The sequence below is a fragment of the Aquarana catesbeiana genome, linkage group LG04 (assembly GCF_042186555.1).
Source record: "Aquarana catesbeiana isolate 2022-GZ linkage group LG04, ASM4218655v1, whole genome shotgun sequence".
NCBI classification, from domain to species: Eukaryota; Metazoa; Chordata; class Amphibia; order Anura; family Ranidae; genus Aquarana; species Aquarana catesbeiana.
This window is the reverse complement of record NC_133327.1, coordinates 127,454,258-127,470,087: the sequence shown is the minus strand read 5'-3', so window position 1 is coordinate 127,470,087 and position 15,830 is coordinate 127,454,258. Positions and strand designations below refer to the sequence as shown.

The window sequence follows — 15,830 nt, the reverse complement described above, 5'->3', positions numbered from 1 at the left end:
AACACGAGCTACATGTGAAAAGCATGGTAAGACACTGTTCTACAACTTTGTCTGCATATTCAATAAAACACCAATAACACGATAGTCATGGGACAACATACAAGAACAGCATTTTGCCTACATCCCTACACCTAACTACTGCTCTGTGCTGCCCCAGCATACCGTCAAAGGTGACGTTGAGCAATTATAAGTCCTTTATGAAGCCCATAAAAATCTCTGGTGCAACCAATCACCTTCAGAAGTCGCATAATTAGTGAAACGATGTCCATCTTTGTGCAATCTAAGTGTCACATGATCTATCATTACATATACACACCTTTTTGAAAGGCCCCAGAGGCTGCAACATCTAAGTAAGAGGCACCACTAACCAAAAACTGCCATGAAGACCAAGGAACTCTCCAAACAAGTAAGGGACAATGTTGTTGTGAGGTACAAGTGGAACTTGACAGCTAGTAACTGACGTTTAAAAACATCAGTTTTTCCACTTTGACAAGCCGCGTTTATCAGCGTTCATGAGTATTTTAATTTAGAAGCGTTTTTTCATCATAACAGATTGTACTGATCAGTTTACCCCTCCCAAATGTCTACAATGCAAGAAAAATCTCTCTCTCTCTCTCCCTCTCTCTCTGCATTTGCACTTTTGTACAAACATTTAGCATCTTAAATGGCAATAAACTTCCGTCCTGAAAGCAATTATTTGCTTTAAAAAAAATTACAATAGACTGAACTGCCTCTAAATGACTATAAACTACTCACTGTACATGTACAGATTCTGTTATCATTAATCTTTTCTGTATATGTTGATAGACTTGACAAAATGCTGGAAGGAGCGTCAACAAGCTCTGGAAATGAAGTTGATTGGTAATTATATTCCACAGTGTGATGAAAAGGGCAATTACCAACCACAGCAGTGCCATGGCAGCACTGGGGTTTGCTGGTGTGTTAACCCAATAGGTGAAAAGATTAATGAAACAGATACTCCACTCGGACAAACACGAGCTACATGTGAAAAGCATGGTAAGACACTGTTCTACAACTTTGTCTGCATATTCAATAACACACCAATAACACGATAGTCATGGGACAGCATACAAGAACAGGATTTTGCCTTCATCCCTACACCTAAGTACTGATCTGTGCTACCCCAGCATACCGTCAAAGGTGAAGTTGAGCAATTATAAATCCTTTATGAAGCCCATAAAAAGCTCTGGTGCAACCAATTACCTTCAGAAGTCACATAATTAGTGAAACAATGTCCACCTGTGTGCAATCTAAGTGTCACATGATCTATCATTACATATACACACCTTTTTGAAAGGCCCCAGAGGCTGCAACATCTAAGTAAGAGGCACCACTAACCAAACACTGCCATGAAGACCAAGGAACTCTCCAAACAAGTAAGGGACAATGTTGTTGTAAGGTACAAGTGAAACTTGACAGCTAGTAACCGACGTTTAAAAACGTCAGTTTTTCCACTTTGACAAGCCGCGTTTATCAGCATTCATGAATATTTTAATTTAGAAGCGTTTTTTCCACATAACAGATTGTACTGATCAGTTTACCCTTCCTAAATGCCTACAGTGCAAGAAATATCTCTCTCTCTCCCTCTCTCTTTGCGTTTGCACTTTTGTACAAACATTTAGCATTTTAAATGCCAATAAACTTCTGTCCTGAAAGCAATTATTTGCTTTAAAAAAAATGACAATAGACTGAACTGCCTCTAAATGACTATAAACTACTCACTGTACATATACCGATAAGATAACAGAGGAGAGTTCAGGGGCTGCTAAAAAAAAAACACCCAACTGCCCCTAAATGTTCGTTTATCAGCAGCAGTGTACAGGAGGCCTAAAAATGCATGCTCACAATCTCACAAACCATTGGAATTTGCATGGCTCAAAGGTTGCATTCACACTTGAGCTGAGCGTCTTTGGTTCTTTTTATAGGTTTATTTTTTTTTTTGTGTGTGTCTGTGCAGGCATTTTTCAATGTTTTTGCTTGAGTGTTGAATGTATTTTATTTTTTGGCCAATGAAGAAAAACACTTGATGTACATGTTTTTGCAGAGTTTTGTGCACTTTTGTTCATTCCCATTAAAGTCTACTGGAGCCAAAAACACTTGAAACTTGTAAGAAGCTCATGTACTTTTTTGAGCTACAAGCTTCAAGTGAATGTATGCTCAAGTGTGAACAAACATATTCAAAAGAGTTTGATGTTGAGTATTTTGGAACTTCAAGCTACAAAATGCTCAGGTGTAAATGGTTAAGTAGAACTAAACTCTCACAATAGAATACTCAGTTTAATAAAGTACTGAGTAAAATTGGATTACATGTTTTAATTTTTAGCCAATGAAAAGCTAGTTACTAGGAATTAATATGGATGAGTGCATAATCTAGAAGTGGTTGTACATCACAATTTTACTATGGTAACTACAGAAGAACATGTTAGTACAATGCACATTGGCATCTCTGTTTGTAATAAAGTTCAAGAGTACACAGAAATGGGTGACAATGCTAAAGCTAAACTGAATAAGCCTTGTCGCTATAGAAAAGGAAATGGCTGTGGATACACTTAATTTAATTAAAATCAGTGCATGTTCAAAAAAGAGATTTTTACCATTAGATACAAAGACGGGTGCACAACGTTGGATTTAGGTGGCTGGGTTTAGATACACTTTATTTTAATTGCAATATAGCAGTGTCATTGTTATGCCCCATACACACGGTCGGACATTGATCGGACATTCCGACAACAAAATCCTAGGATTTTTTCAGATGGATGTTGGCTCAAACTTGTCTTGCATACACACGGTCACACAAAGTTGTCGGAAAATCTGATCATTCTGAACGCGGTGACGTAAAACACGTACGTCGGGACTATAAACGGGGCAGTAGCCAATAGCTTTCATCTCTTTATTTATTTTGAGCATGCGTGGCACTTCGTGCTTCAGATTTGTGTACACACGATCGGAAATTCCGACAACAGATTTTGTTGTCGGAAAATGTTATAGCAAGTTCTCAAACTTTGTGTGTCGGAAAATCCGATGGAAAATGTGTGATGGAGCCTACACACAGTCGGAATTTCCGACAACAAGGTCCTATCACACATTTTCCGTCGGAAAATCCGACCGTGTGTACGGGGCATTACACTGCTACTGTTTCTGGACATTTAAACACTTATGAAAGTGTTCTTGGTAATCTCTGTTCTTTCCTCTTTGTGTTAACAGAATTGACAAAATGCTGGATAGAACGTCAGGTAGCTCTGAGAGGAGACGAGAAAGTGATAGGTCGTTTTGTTCCTCAGTGTGATGAAAAGGGCAATTATGAACCACAGCAGTTCCATGGCAGCACTGGGTACAGCTGGTGTGTTAATGCATTCGGTGAAGAGATTGCTGGCACAAAAACTCCACCTGGAAAAAAAACAGCTACATGTCAAAAACATGGTAATACTCAGTTTTACAACTTCTCTGTGTATCCGTGTCATACAGTGCCTTGCATATGTATTCACCCCCCTTGGATTTTTAACTATTTTGTTATATTACAGCCTTTAGTTCAATGTTTTTTTAATCTGAATTATATGTGATGGATCAGAACACAATAGTCTAAGTTGATTAAGTAAAATTAGAAAAATATATACATAAAACAATTTTGAGAAATAAAAAACTGATAATTGGCATGTGCGTATGTATTTATGACCTTTGTTATGAAGCCCATAAAAAGCTCTGGTGCAGCCAATTACCTTCAGAAGTCACATAATTAGTGAAATAATGTCCACCTGTGTGCAATCTAAGTGTCACATGATCTGTGATTACATATACACACCTTTCTGAAAGGCACCAGAGGCTGTAACACCTAAGCAAGAGGCACCACTAACCAAACACTGCCATGAAGACCAAGGAACTCTCCAAAAAAGTAAGGGACAATATTGTTGAAGTACAAGTCAGGGTTAGGTTATAAAAAAATATCCAAATCTTTGATGATCTCTAAGAGCACCATCAAATCTATCATAACCAGATGGAAAGAACATGGCACAACAGCAAACCTGCCAAGAGACGCCACACACCAAAACTCACGGACTGGGCAAGGAGAGCATTAATCAGAGAGGCAGCACAGGGACCTAAGGTAACCCTTGAGGAGCTGCAGAGTTCCACAGCAGAGACTAGAGTATCTGTACATAGGATGACAATAAGCCGTACGCTCCATAGAGTTGTGCTTTATGGCAGAGTGGCCAAAAGAAAGCCTTTACTTTCAGCAAAAAACAAAATAGCACGTTTTGAGTTTGCGAAAAGGCATGTGGGAGACTCCCAAAATGTATGGAGGAAAGTACCCTGGTCTGATGTGACTAAAATTGAACTTTTTGGCCATCAAAGAAAATGCTATGTCTTGCGCAATCCCAACACATCACAACGCAGTGGTGTAGTGGTAGCACTCTCGCCTAGCAGTAAAAAGGGTTGCTGGTTCGAATCCCAACCACAACACTGCCTGGAGTTTGCATGTTCTTCCTGTGCCTGCGTGGGTTTCCTCTGTGTACTCCGGTTTCCTCCCACACTCCAAAGACATGCTGGTAGGTTATTTGGCTTCTGTCCAAAAAATTGGCCCTAGTATATGAATGTGAGTTGGGGACCTTGGTTTGTGGGCTCCTTGACTGTAGGGACCAATTTGAGTGTGCAATGTATGTGTGGAGCGCTGCGTAAATTGATGGCGCTATATGGGTATCTTAAATAAATAGGGATAATTGTAGACACACACCCACACTCACTCAGGTTGAACTGGATGGACTGGTGTCTTTATTCAACCTTACTAACTATGTAACTATGTAACATCACCCAAAGAACACCACCCCCACAGTGAAACATGGTTGTGGGACCATCATGCTGTGGGGATGTTTTTCAGCAGTCGGGACTGGGAAACTGGTCAGAGTTGAGGGAAAGATGGATGGTGCTAAATACAGGGATATTCTTGAGCAAAATCTGTACCACTTTGTGTGTGATTTGAGGCTAGGACGGAGGTTCACCTTCCAGCAGGACAATGACCCCAAACACACTGCTAAAGCAACACTTGAGTGGTTTAAGGGGAAACATATAAATTTGTTGGAATGGCCTAGTCAAAGCCCAGACCTCAATCCAATAGTAAATCTGTGGTCAGACTTAAAGATTGCTGTTCACAAATGCAAATCATCCAACTTGAAGGAGCTGGAGCAGTTTTGCAGGGAGGAATGAGCAAAAATCCCAGTGGTAAGATATGGCAAGCTCATAGAGACTTATCCAAAGCGACTTGGAACTGTGATAGCCGCAAAAGGTGGCTCTACAAAGTATTAACTTTAGGGGGTGAATAGTTATGCACATTGACTTTTCTGTTATTTTGTCCTATTTATTGTTTGCTTCACAATAAAAAAAAAACATCTTTAAAGTTGTGGGCATGTTCTGTAAATTAAATGATGCAAATCCTCAAACAATCCATGTTAATTCCAGGTTGTGAGGCAACAAAACACGGAAAATGCCAAGGGGGTGAATACTTTTGCAAGGCACTGTATATATTCCTTATTTTATGCTTGGGGTATGGCACATATGAAGTGGTTACACTGTTCTGAGATACTATTTTTCTACATTATATGTGTTTTTTTTATGTTATGGAAGAAAGAGAAATGTAACTACTTTTGAAAAGTAGAAATAATAATGTCTTGTTTGATCTCCATTAAGGCACATACCGCACTGTTGCAGTTGTAAAAAAGAAGGACAAGGACATCACATTGAAAAATCTAAGAGGCGTTAAGTCTTGCCACACAGCTCTTGGACGCACTGGCTATAATATTCCTGCTGGTTTAATTCACCAGCAAACTGGAGTTTGTGATTTGTGTAAGTTAGTATTTACACAGGTTGAACTGGTTGGATTGGTGTCTTTATTCAACCTTACCTAACTGTGTGTGTTTGTGTGTTTATGTCACTACAATTTTTTTATCTTCATGTACATTGTGTACATCTAAGAAACAAATCTAAAAGTGTTCTGAATTTATCTGCACTCTCCATTGACACTGCTAACTGGGGAAGTGAGAAAAACTTTGTCAAATACCCCCCCTTGCTGTGAGTGACAGCCTAAGACACAGGTATTATTTTTTAATTCCCTCCCCCACTCCTTTCTTCAGCAGCTCTGCAAGGATTGGCTGTTCCACACCTCAGCATGATTTGGCATGCTGAAGTAATGTGGTTACTTTCCTGTCTTTTCACTGGATGTTAGAGATCATAGCAGAAGTTCAGCAGAAGTTCAGTGTTAGAAATAAACAGGGGAAAATGCATATTGACAAGGAGTGTAGAGGTGGGCGGAGAGCCTACTGACATCACAACTCCACCCACCGAGCTCCAGACAACAGACCCACCCACAATATATGCAGTTTTTCGGCTCTCATAACAGACAGAGGGGAGACATGTGACAGGTAAAGATACATGCAGGAGGCATGTATATCCTTATAGATAACCCCCATGGCAGTAGTTTAGAAAGGATGACATTGGGTTTACATCCACTTTAAGATTGAACTGTTTCTGTGTTGCCATGTGTCTTCTTTAGAAACCTTAGATTAAATCATTGTCTCCCAATGCTAGAGTCACCATTTTTAGATTTGTATACCATGATCATACCCCCTCCATAATTGTCTCTTCATTTTTAATTTTAAAGTAGTCATTCCTCATAACTGAGGTCTTCCAGCCCCCTTATCAGCTTTGCTGCCCATCCCTGGATTTTCTCCATTTCAGGGACTTCCTCAAGATTGGTAACCAAAACTGGACAGCTTACTCAAGATGTAGCTGACACAGTGTAGAATTATAGTTTTATTTCTTGAGCAAATAACCTTTAAATGCATGCTAATAGGTGGGGCGTGGCCTGGTTCTGCTCTAAGATGGACGCTTAATCCAGAGCTCCTGTTCCGCGAGGTCCAGCTTTCTGCCTACAGACCCAATCATGAACCTTCAACATGGGAAGCACACCCCGGAGTGCCTCAGTGACTCATTCACAATCGCCCAGGAGCCAAGAAACACAGCTGAGCCACCGTAATCCTGAGATATTCAGGACACGGCCCAGAGGCGCAACACTGGAGACGCAGGCCACAACACACGAGTCCCACTCCTCAAGTAGGACCACTCACAGATCCCGAAGCCGCAGCCCTCCGTCTCAATCTCCTGACATGCAGTCGGCATCTGCACTGAGCCTTGCCGACCTTGGCACAGTAGCAGCGGATTTCAAAAACACGCTGTCAGTGGCCATTTCGGAGCTAGGTTCTGATATCCAAACCATAGCCCTGAGAGTGGAGGAGGTTGAGGAGACACAAGCCTGCCATGACCCTTCGCTCTGTCAGGTACAACAAATCACGGAATCTCACGCCGTCCACCTTAGAGAGATCAACCGACATATGGAGGACCTCGATAACTGTGGGAGACGTCGTAAGCTACGGGTAAGAAGTCTCCCTGAAGCCATAGACCCTTCACAGCTCACCCGCTCGGTCATAGCACTGTTTAATGACTTGCTAGAAAGGCCTCCTGACACGAATATAGCACTAGAATGCATACACAGGGTACTACGCCCAAGGGGGAGAGACACAGACCCCCTCCGAGAGATGTGATCTGCTGCCTCACGGATTTCATCATTAAGGAGGAAAAACTACGCAAAGCCAGAGGCAGGGTGAGACTATCACACCAGGGCAAAGACGTTAAGACATTTCAGGATCTGTCTAATATCACTTTGCAGAGACGAAGGGAGCTAAGGCCTCTGTTAGATGTCCTGAGAGCTAGAGCCATTGTATACAAATGGAAGTTTCCATTCTGCTTGTCAGCATCTGCAAACGGTCACACAGCAAACTTAGGGGTACCTCCCGCTAGTGGATGTACCTGATTGGTACAGCGACTTTCATTTACCTCCAGTAGAGCTGTCTCTACTGAAGCAGGGAATTTCAGCATGGGCCATTGCCGCAGAGCTCACCCTCCACCCTCGTCTCCACAAGCAGCGGGAAACCTGAGGAATGCCAGCGCCACCGCTTCTCCAGACCATCGCAAACCACGCCGCTCATGAGGAGGTAATTAACACTCTTGTTACAGACTTCTGCCGTGACACGGATCTTCTCCCCCTTTCCCTTCTGCCACACGAGTAAACTTTCTCTACCGAATCTGTTTCTTACACACTAGATGTACCTGATGAAAATCATACCTCTCTGTCCCGTGAACCTTACCACTGTATTATCCCCCCCCCTCCGGAAATGACTGAGCTGTAAATACACTCTTCGTTGGAATAAACTTTCAATATTCCAAGTGACTTTTCACCATTCCTTTAGCAACTAACCTGTCCTAGAGGCATACTTATTGTACCTTTAATGGCCTAACGCCATAAGACTGCATGAAACTCAGAAGACCTTGTTCCCCTATGGACAGGCTCCAGTCAGAGGCAAGTGCGCTTGTCACACTAACTAACTTTTTCTCATTGCAGCATTTGCCTTATCCTCCACCTTTCTGGGACAAAAGGAAGGACTGACGGTACAGGTTGGGATGCTACACATAGCTCCCACGTAGGTATTTCACATGGGGATGGGGTGGAAAACGGATTGTTCACTTGTTCACCTACTGTTATACAGAGATACCATATCCCATTTAACCACTAGAACAATAACGCTCTTCTTGTTGATAACCTGGATTTAGAATGAAAAGATCACACTTCTGAAGAGGACACACCTAACACTCGCATCTACATTTAATGAAACTTCCATACCTCATAGCTGCTTTCAGATCAGCAGCAGCAAGGTGTGTCACCATATGTGACGCACCCCATTATCTGGGTGCGATTATTACCTGGAAAACAACTACAATAACACATAACATATCTGGCTCTGCTAAATGGAGAGCCCTCTTCAGAGCAGGCGATCACCCATAGTTATCAACAGACAACCACAGTTATTGTTACTGTCGTTATAATCGTTTAACTTTTTGTTAAAATGTTATGCTTTTTCTATGTCAAACGTGGCTATCTATAGATAAAGCACCGGTTAGACCGGGGGTAGGCAACCTCAGCCCTCCAGCTGTTTTGAAACTACAAGTCCCATGAGACATTGCAAGACCCTAACCTTTACAGGAATGACTCCTAGAGGCAGAGGCATGATGGGATTCGTAGTTTCACCACAGCTGGAGGGCCGAGGTTGCCTACCCCTGGGTTAGACCACATGTTGTGTTAAAGCTGCCGACTACCCTTACATAGCTACTAAGCCGAACAAACACAACACATCTTATATTGACACCTCAGGGACCTCAGGCCTTAAGGCGTATTACAACAATCTCTAATTTCACAAGCTCTCTACAAACCTCTAGCTAGACTAGACTGTTATCACAGTGATGGCTACACTAGGAAATGACCCTTAGTCGCAAAACTTTATTTCCTCTCCCCTCTCTTACCTGAGTTGACCATTAAGTTCAATAAACTAGACAGGGGTACAAGCCCCCTCCCCCTAATACCACATTTGCACTAACCCACACCTCTCTACACTATACAGACCTCCCAGGAACATGGGATTGACTCCCTCTCCGAACTGTAACCAATTACCCTCACACATTGATCTCTGTGAGATTCAACTGACCCTTACTGGACCTGAATTTCTCGGGTGAGACCAGTGGTCCATACCCGACTCCAGTTGACATAACCATCTCCCCACCCCTCCCTACCCCCATACATCCCATCCCTCTACAACCCAAGAGGCTCTATCTTACCTGATATCCCCCCTATCCCCTTTCTTCCCTCACCTCTATCTCTTCCCCACCCACACTTCCTACTACCACACCTGTGCTCCCTACGTTGCTTCCCTCCCCAGACGATCTCTAACACAAAGCCTACCTGTACTGTCCCATCATGGCCCTTCCTATGACTAAATCTAAACGTCCCACCCTCGGAATTCTAACTCTAAATGTCAAAGGACTTAACATATCAGAGAAACGTTCATGAGTCCTAGCCAGTATGAAAAGTATGGGGGCCGACGTAGTCTTTCTACAGGAAACCCACTTCTGCTCACAAGCTGTACCAAAACTATCAAATTACTACTATCCACAAAGCTTTTACGCAATCTCCCCCAACTCCAAATCAAAAGGGGTCTCAATCCTTTTCTCCAAGCATATACCCTTCCAGGTAACTGATACACTAGCCGATGAACAAGGAAGATACATCTTCCTTAAAGGCACGTGGCGAAATAAACCCATCACATTTGCCAACGTCTACAGCCTCAACACATCCCAAGTCCCATTCTTCCGGGTAGTAGCACAACATCTAACCACCTTCCAAACGAGAATGTTACTCCTGGGAGGAGACTTTAATGTCCCTCCCTCTAGATCCTCTTCTTCACATGTCCGCGGGAACTTCACACCTACCATATCGGGCACTACGCCAAATGAAACTGACCCTACAGAACCTCATGCTTCACGATACCTGGCGCACGCTTCACCCCAAAGAAAAAGATTTCACTTTCTTCTCGACTCCACACAACAAATATTCTAGACTTGATTATCTTTTTCTGACACAAGCTGACCTTGTTTATCTGACAAAGGCGACGACTGAACCAATGATCCTATCAGATCATCATCCCGTGTCGATCACGCTGACTTTTCCAGAAAGAGTTACACACGCACAGATATGGAGACTGGACCTGACCATTCTTACCGACATAACAGACACAACGGAAATACGAAAATGCCTTGTAAATTACTTACATCAAGCATAACTCAATGGACTGCACATAAGTTCATAATAAGAGGAAAACTTATCTCGATAGCAGCCAGAATCTAAAAGGAAAAACAATCACGACTTAAGGAACTGTTTGACAAACACAAGCACTTAGAGACCCTACACAAACGCACTCTGGCCCATCAATCCCATCAAGAACTTGCGGAAATACGCACACTAATACAAGATGAGATAGGCAAAAACATTAGGAAGAACTTTACGCTTTCTCAGAGGCAATTTTATGAATTTGGCAATAAGAGTGGTCATCTCCTAGCCCAGCCACTACATTCAAGAAAAGCCAAAACTACTGTACACAGCTTACATTCTTCCATGGGAGAAACCTACTCCAACAACACAGATATCGCACGTCCCACAACGTTTCTACACAAACCTATACAACATAGACAAGTCAAATCCCTTTGCCCAATCCCAAATGAACAGAACCAATAATATCAAAACATTCCTGGACAAATTCTGCCCCAAGATCCAGTCTAAGGACCCTATCAATGAACTTGAAGGCCTGATCACCCAACTTGAATGGGAAACAGCGCTAAAACAAACAAAAGCTGGTAAAAGCCCAGGACCAGACAGCCTATCCGCTGTGTATTACAAGACATTTACTGAAACATTAAGCTCCCCATTCAGGAAGGCTTTCAACTCTTTATCACTCTCTAACCCATTCAACTAGGGATGAACCGAACACCCCCCTGTTCGGTTCGCACCAGAACCTGCGAACAGGCAAAAAATTTGTTTGAACGCGCGAACACCATTAAAGTCTATGGGACAGGAACACGAATAATCAAAAGTGCTCATTTTAAAGGCTTATATGCATGGTATTGTCATAAAAGTGTTTGGGGACCCGGGTCCTGCCCCAGGGGACAAGGATCAATGCAAAAAAAAGTGTAAAAAACTGCAGTTTTTTCGGGAGCAGTGATTTTAATAATGCTTAAAGTGAAACAATAAAAGTGTAATATCCCTTTAAATTTTGTACCTGGGGGGTGTCTATAGTATGCCTGTAAAGGGGCGCATGTTTCCTGTGTTTAGAACAGTCTGACAGCAAAATGACATTTCAAAGGAAAAAAAGTCAATTAAAACTACTCGCGGCTATTAATGAATTGCCGGTCCGACAATACACATAAAAGTTCATTGATAAAAACGGCATGGGAATTCCCCACAGGGGAACCCCGAACCAAAATTTAAAAAAATGACGTGGGGGGTCCCCCTAAATTCCATACCAGGTCTGGTATGGATATTAAGGGGAACCCCGGCCAAAATTTTTTTTTTAAATGGCGTGGGGTCCCCCTCAAAATCTATACCAGACCCTTCAGGTCTGGTATGGATTTTAAGGGGAACCCCGCGCCAAAATTTAAAAAAAGAAAAAGGCGTGGAGTCCCCCCAACAATCCATACCAGACTCTTATCCGCGCACGCAACCTGGCAGGCTGCAGGAAAAGAGGGGGGGCGAGAGAGCGCTCCCCCCTCCTGAACCGTACCAGGCCACATGCCCTCAACATTGGGAGGGTGCTTTGGGGTAGCCCCCCAAAACACCTTGTCCCCATGTTGATGGGGACAAGGGCCTCATCCCCACAACCCTTGCCCGGTGGTTGTGGGGGTCTGCGGGCGGGGAGCTTATCGGAATCTGGAAGCCCCCTTTATCAAGGGGACCCTCAGATCCCGGCCCTCCCCCCTGTGTGAAATGGTATGGGGGTACAAAAGTACCCCTACCATTTCACAAAAAAACTGTCAAAAATGTTAAAAATGACAAGAGACAGTTTTTGACAATTCCTTTATTTAAATGCTTCTTCTTTCTTCTATCTTCTTTCTTCTATCTTCTGTCTTCTTTCTTCTATCTTCCTTCATCTTCTTCTGGTTCTTCTGGTTCTTCTGGTTCTTCCTCCGGTGTTCCCGTCCGGCATCTCCTCTGCGGCCTCTTCTTATCTTCTTCTCCTCAGGCCGCTCCACATCTATGATGGCATGGAGGGAGGCTCCTGCTGTGTGACGCTTCTCTCTTCATCTTTTTCTTCATCTTTTCCTCTTTATCCTCTTCTCTTCATCTTCTTTTCGGGCTGCTCCGCATCCATGATGGCATTGAGGGAGGCTCCCGCTGTGTGACGATTCTCCTCTTCTGACGGTTCTTAAATAACGGGGGCGGGGCCACCCGGTGACCCCGCCCTCCTCTGACACACGGGGACTTGACAGGGACTTCCCTGTGGCATCCCCTGTGACGTCAGAGGGGGGCGGGGTCACCCGTTACGTAACCCACCCCCTTCTGACATCACGGGGAATGCCACAGGGAAGTCCCCGTCAAGTCCCCGTGCGTCAGAGGGGGCGGGGTCACTGGGGGGCCCGCCCCCCATTATTTAAGAACTGTCAGAAGAGGAGAAGCATCACACAGCGGGAGCCTCCCTCCATGCCATCATGGATGCGGAGCAGCCCGAAAAGAAGATGAAGACAAGAAGATGAAGAGAAGAAGATGAAGAGGAAAAGATAAAGAAAAAGATGAAGAGAGAAGCGTCACACAGCGGGAGCCTCCCTCCATGCCATCATAGATGTGGAGTGGCCCGAGGAGAAGAAGATAAGAAGACGCCGCAGAGGAGATGCTGGACGGGAACACCGGAGGAAGAACCAGAAGAAGAAGAAGATGGAGGAAGAAACCGAAGGAAGATAGAAGATAGAAGAAAGAAGAAGCATTTAAATAAAGGAATTGTCAAAAACTGTCTCTTGTCATTTTTAACATTTTTGACAGTTTTTTTGTGAAATGGTAGGGGTACTTTTGTACCCCCTTACCATTTCACACAGGGGGGCCGGGATCTGGGGGTCCCCTTGTCAAAGGGGGCTTCCAGATTCCGATAAGCCCCCCGCCCGCAGACCCCCACAACCACCGGGCAAGGGTTGTGGGGATAAGGCCCTTGTCCCCATCAACATGGGGACAAGGTGTTTTGGGGGGCTACCCCAAAGCACCCTCCCAATGTTGAGGGCATGTGGCCTGGTACGGTTCAGGAGGGGGGGCGCCCTCTCATCCCCCAATCTTTTCCTGCGGCCTGCCAGGTTGCATGCTCGGATAAGGGTCTGGTATGGATTGTTGGGGGGACCCCACGCCATTTTTTTTTTAATTTTGGCGCGGGGTTCCCCTTAAAATTCATACCAGACCTGAAGGGTCTGGTATAGATTTTGAGGGGGACCCCACGCCATTTTTTTTTTTTTTTTTTTAATTTTGGCCAGGGTTCCCCTTAATATCCATACCAGACCTGAAGGGCCTGGTATGGAATTTAGGGGGACCCCCACGTAATTTTTTTAAATTTTGGTTCGAGGTTACCCTGTGGGGAATTCCCATGCCGTTTTTATTAATGAACTTTTATGTGTATTGTCGGACTGGCAATTCATTAATAGCCGCAAGTAGTTTTAAATGACTTTTTTTCCTTTGAAATGTCATTTTGCTGTCAGACTGTTCTAAACACAGGGAACATGCGCCCCTTTACAGGCATACTATAGACACCCCCCAGGTATGAAATTTAAAGGGATATTACACTTTTATTGTTTCACTTTAAGCATTATTAAAATAACTGCTCCCGAAAAAACGGCCGTTTTTAAAACTTTTTTTTGCATTGATCCATGTCCCCTGGGGCAGGACCCGGGTCCCCAAACACTTTTTTGTGACAATACCATGCATATAAGCCTTTAAAATTAGCACTTTTGATTTCTCCCATAGACTTTTAAAAGGTGTTCTGCGGCATTGAATTTGCCACGAACACCCCAAATTGTTCGCTGTTCGGCGAACTGGCGAACAGCCAATGTTCGAGTCAAACATGAGTTCGACTCAAACTCAAAGCTCATCCCTACATTCAACCCTGAGATGTTGGAAGCCCATATATAGCCCAAAGATGACAAAGACCCCACACAAGCCGCAAACTATAGACAAATATCACTATTCAACGTAGATATTAAAATTTTCTCCAAAATCCTGGCCAACAGACTCCTACCACTTCTCCCCTCAATTATCTCCCACAACCAAGTATGTTTTGTCCCTGGACGTGAAGCCAGGGACAACACCATAAAGGCTATTAACCTACACCATTACATAATAATCTCCAACCAAAAAGGCTTCTTTCTTTCCCTGGAGGCGGAGAAGGCATTTGACAGGGTAGTATGGGACTATATGACAGCAGTGTTATAAACCATGGACATCGGCCCTCAATTAATCACCTTTATTCGGTCCCTATACCATAACCCTTCAGTGAAAATCAGAGTGAACAATACCCTGTCAAATGCCTTCTCCATACAAAATGGGACGAGACAGGGTTGACCGTCCCATACAAAATGGGACGAGACAGGGTTGACCCTGTCTCCTATCCTCTTTATTCTCACCCTCAAACCTTTTCTATGTTGTATAAGGCAAAATCCTGACATACAAGGCATTAAAACCACTAAGAGAGAATACAAACTTGCCGCATTTGCAGACGACATCTTACTATTCCTTACGAACCCACATACTACGATACCGGTACTACTAGAAGAATTTCAACACTTTAATTTGATTTCCAACCTTAAAATAAACTTCTCCAAATCCTTTGCCCTAAACATCTCCCTGCCCTCGCAATTAGTAACACAGTGTAAAGAAAACTTCTCATTCCAATGGAAGTCAGATGCAATTACATATCTGGTAATACAACTCACAGCCAAACTAGCAAACCTGTACACAAAAAATTACTTACCTACCCATCCTAAACAGATTGACCATAGATCTAAAAAACTGGCACAAGCCACTCTTCTCGTGGTTTGGTAGAGCAGCAATTCTGAAAATGAATGCCCTGCCAAGAATTCTATACATTTTACAAACTGTACCAATACAAATCCCCCCAGCCTTCTTCAAAACATACAGGAGTTTCTGCTCCAAATTTTTATGGGGTGAACAAAGACCTAGAATCAATTCAACTATCCTTACCCTTAGGTGGGATAGGCCTCCCAGAACTTCTAAATTACTATACAGCAGTCCACATAACCAGGATTGTCGATTGGAACATACACGCACCCGACAAAGACTGGGTGGGTTTAGAGGCATCCTTTACCAGCCTACCTCTCAAATCCCTTCCTTGGAT

At 43.5% G+C, this 15,830-nt stretch overlaps 1 protein-coding gene across 1 annotated transcript in view; it reads left to right on the top strand.

The window, feature by feature from the left end:
* Positions 1–15,830, top strand: part of LOC141139454 (serotransferrin-A-like) — a 320,870-nt gene that overhangs the window by 264,695 nt on the left and 40,345 nt on the right. The window contains exon 12 of the mRNA XM_073625549.1: positions 5,698–5,853. Coding sequence (XP_073481650.1) covers positions 5,698–5,853 — 156 coding nt within the window. The remainder of the gene's footprint in view (positions 1–5,697; positions 5,854–15,830) is intronic.